The sequence below is a fragment of the Macrobrachium nipponense genome, chromosome 17 (genome assembly GCF_015104395.2).
Source record: "Macrobrachium nipponense isolate FS-2020 chromosome 17, ASM1510439v2, whole genome shotgun sequence".
NCBI lineage: Eukaryota > Metazoa > Arthropoda > Malacostraca > Decapoda > Palaemonidae > Macrobrachium > Macrobrachium nipponense.
The window spans coordinates 65812245-65816485 of NC_087210.1; the positions used below are offsets into that span (position 1 = coordinate 65812245).

General features: G+C 35.6%; 1 protein-coding gene across 1 annotated transcript; it reads right to left on the reverse strand.

Annotated features, from left to right (window-relative positions):
• Positions 1-3455: 3455 nt before the first annotated feature.
• Positions 3456-3941, reverse strand: LOC135195925 (craniofacial development protein 2-like). Its single transcript, XM_064222429.1, has one exon. It carries the CDS (start codon positions 3939-3941, stop codon positions 3456-3458), a length of 486 nt encoding a protein of 161 aa, XP_064078499.1.
• Positions 3942-4241: the final 300 nt, after the last annotated feature.

Sequence of the window (4241 nt, forward strand, 5' to 3'; positions counted from 1 at the left end):
ATATATAATATATATATATACTATATATATATATATATAAATATATATATATATATATATATATATATATCATATATATATATATATATATATATATCATATATATATATATTATAATACATATATATATATATATATATAAAATATTATAATTATTAGATATATTTTATATATATAATATATATACATATATATATATTATTTATATATATATATATTATATATATATGTAAACAACGACAACCATGCATATAAACGACGACTGTATTTTAAAACACAGTCGTCGTTTATATGCATTGTTGTCGTTGTTTACATATTATTTCCGGCCACAGTATAATGATGCACCGTAGACTGATGTTAATGGACATGAATTGTGGTTAATCATTGATGATGCAGAAGTTGTTAAATTTCCATGTCCACTATTTACTCGACACCTGTGTTTTGTAGCTTTACTTACACGAGCTTGGTTTTATAAGTACTGTGGTTCCGAGGAATTGGAGAGTATTAGTAGGTTTATAAAAATCAGTTTATGCTGTTGTGATATTTTCCAAAGAAAGCTCAAATATTGTGGGCAATAAACAATATTCAATTGAAAAGAGAAATGATACAAAACTGTAAATGCTATCAAAACTATCTATAACGGAATAAATGCGCAATTAAAAAATGAAAGAATTTATCAATATATATATAGTGTATGTGTGTGTATGTGTGTGTATAATAATATATAATATACCTATATATATATATTAGTCATATATATATATATTATATATATAATATATATAGATATATATATATAATTATCTATTATAAGATATATATATGATATATATATATATATATATATAATATATATATATATATTATATTATATAGTTTATATATAATATATACTATATATCTTTATATATATATCTATATTATATTATATATATTATATACGTATATACTTATTCACTTATTTTTTATGATTATGTACAAATGCAAAGTATTAAACGAACGACATATAACGTTTCTGATTAACTCTTCACAGTTCACATTTCCATGCTTCCGAAATTTTTCTCTAAGCGTTCAGGTTTTATCATATTCATAAGTTGTTAAAAAAAATTATCTTTGAAACGCATTACAGCAAGTGAAAAGGTTTAGTTTAAATTGTCTAGGAGAATCGAAGTACTTCGTTTATATTTATGAACGTGCTTGCAGATATTCACCTCTTGGTCATTCGCTTTGTTGCTCGTCACTGCAAGTTCTCAGATTTCATTTCGTCTTTCTCTACAAGCTTGTCCCTATTTGGGGTTGCTGTAATGGTTCTTCAACACACTCCTCCATCTCCCTCTGTCCAGTGCATCCTCCTCGATCAATCCCAACTCCCTCATATCTCTCTTCACACAGTCAATCCATCGCAATTTTGGTCTAGTTCTCAGATTTCATTTCTTCTTCTTCTTCCCAGCTTTATCCCTATTCGGGGTCGCCGTTTCTAATGAGTCTCTTCCATCTACCTCTGGCCCGTGTCATTTCCTCCCATACTCCCTTCTCCCTCATATCATCTCTAATGCAATCTCTCCACCTGGTCTTAGGTCTTCCTCTCCTTCGTGTTCCATCCACCTCCACGTCCATCATTTCTCTTGCCATGTATTGCTCTTCTCTTCTCATCAGGTGGCCATACCATCTTAACCTTGCCTCTTGCACTTTCTTTCATGCATCAGTGACTTTTACTGTACCCCTAATATGTTCATTTCTAACCCTGTCCTTTTTGGTTACTCCACTCATCCACCTAAGCATCCTCATCTCGGTTACGTTCAACTTTCTACCCTCTGTTTTCTTTAGAGGTGCTGCTTCCAATCCATATGTCATTGCTGGTTTGACCACTGCCTTGTGCACTCTGCCCTTTAATCTTATAGGAACTTTCCTATCACATATGACACCAGACACCTTCCTCCAGTTGTTCCAACCACACTGAATCCGGTTGTTAATTTTCTCTTCCATTTTTCCCTCATTGTCAATTACTGAGCCAAGGTACTTAAATTTATGAACCCTTTTGATGTTTCCTCCGCCTAATTTGATTGCTGTTTGCTGGTCGCCATCCAATTCGGTTGTCATATATTCTGTCTTTTTCCTGCTTATTCTTAAACCTCTACTCTCCAAAGCATATCTCCATCTTTCAAGTTTCCCCTCCAGTTCTTCCCTGTTCTCGGCTACCAAGACTATGTCATCTGCATAGAGCAGACACCATGGTGGCTCCTCCCTGACATCCTCTGTTAACACATCCAAGACGATGTTAAACAGAAGTGGGCTTAGAGCAGATCCCTGATGTAGCCCGACTCCAACTTGGAAATTTTCTGTTCTTCCAACTGTAGATCTGACGCTGGTATTTACATTTCTATACATCTCCCTGATCATTCTGACATATTTCTCCATCACTCCTCTCTCCCTGAGACATCTCCATATTTCCTGTCGTGGTACTCTGGCATATGCCTTCTCAAGGTCTATAAAGGCCATATGCAAGACCTTTTGCTTCTCTCTGTACTTTTCCATAATTTGTCTCAGAGCAAAAATACCATCCACAGTACTAAGCCCCTTCTTGAATCCTAGTTGCTGTCTACCGATGAAAACTTGCTGCCATAATCTTTCATCCATAATTCTTTCAAATACCTTCAGTGTATGTGACATGAGCTTTATTCCTCGGTAATTTTCACAACACTGTATGTCCCCTTTCTCTTTGAATATTGTGATTAATATACTTTCTCTCCATTTTTCGGGTATCGTCTCACTTTCCATAATCTTTTTCATTAACTGCCACAATATGTCAATTCCTTCCTCATCAAGAGCCTTTCAGGCTTCTGCAGGTATACCATCTGGTCCCACCGCTTTACCATTTTTCATCTTTCCCAGTGCCACTCTATCCTCAGCTTTTGTTATTTCTGTAACTGGTCCACAATTTGTCTGTCCGTCTCCTCTTAGAAATCTTTCATTTTCTTCATTCAATATGGCATCAAAATATTCTTCCCATCTCCTTATTATGTCTCTCTCATTTCTCAGTATATTTCCATCCTTATCCTTAATCTGTCTTATGTGTGTTATATCCTTGGTATTCTTATTTCTCATGTGTGCTAGTTTAAAGATCTTTCCTTGCCCTTCCTTGGTATATAGCTCTTTGTAAAGCTGATCATATGGTCTATCCTTGGCAATTGCTACAGTTTTCTTTCTAATTTATTTGCTTCCTAATAGGACATCCAGTCCTCTTCCATTTGGGTCCCCTCCCACCTTTTCTTTGCTTCTCTGTTTTGCTTTGTTGCATCCTTCACTTCTTCACTGAACCACCAAGTTTCCTTATTTTAGAACACATTGCCACTACTCTCACCCAGTATTTCTCTAGCAACCCTCAGTATTATTTCCATCGTTCTGTTCCACCATTCATCAACATCCTCAATTTCATGAGTTAGTTCCTTTAATACTTATTCTTTAAACTGCCTACAAAGTTCAATCTCTTTCAGCTTAAACCATTTAATCCTTTTTGGCCCCTGCATTTTTTTCTTCTTCCTTATTTGTTCAATTTCCATAACCAAGTCCATCACTACCAAACGATGTTGCGCACTCACATGGTCTCCTGGTATGACCTTACAATCTTTTACCTTGCGTAAATCTTTCCTCTTATACATCAAGTAATCTATCTGGCTGGACCTTCCGCTGCTTTTGTACGTAACTAGTTGTTCTTGCCGCTTGGTGAAAAAAGTGTTCGCCAGTACCATATCCTTGGACACGGCAAAATCAACAATTCTCTCACCCTCTGCATTTCTTTCATCATAGCCATACCCACCATGTATACGGCTGATCACATGGTTATTCTGGCCTACGTGCCCATTCAGATCTCCCCCGACAAGGCATCTTTCATCTGCTGGTACCTTTTCCATTTCCTCCTCTAAGTCCGACAGAAGTGACATTTCTCTTCATCTGAACATCCTATATGGGGTGCATATGCACTAAAGATGTTAACAGTGCAATATTCAACCTTCACCCCTTCACCCTGACCAAAATAATCCTACCATTTCTTCTATTTACTTCAACGATTTCCTTCTTCATTTCACTTGACAGAATTATTCCAACACCATTCCTGCCTTCTTTATTTGCTCCGCTATAGAACATCTTATACCCCTCCCCAAGTTCCCCCGTTTTGGTACTTTTCCATCTTGTCTCCTGTACATAGAGAATATCTACTCGTCTTGTTTTCATAAGGTCAGTTA

What these genes read in the sequence shown, in the direction of transcription:
- LOC135195925 (XM_064222429.1), bottom strand. Translation starts at nt 3,941, where the DNA reads ATGTCACTTCTGTCGGACTTAGAGGAGGAAATGGAAAAGGTACCAGCA.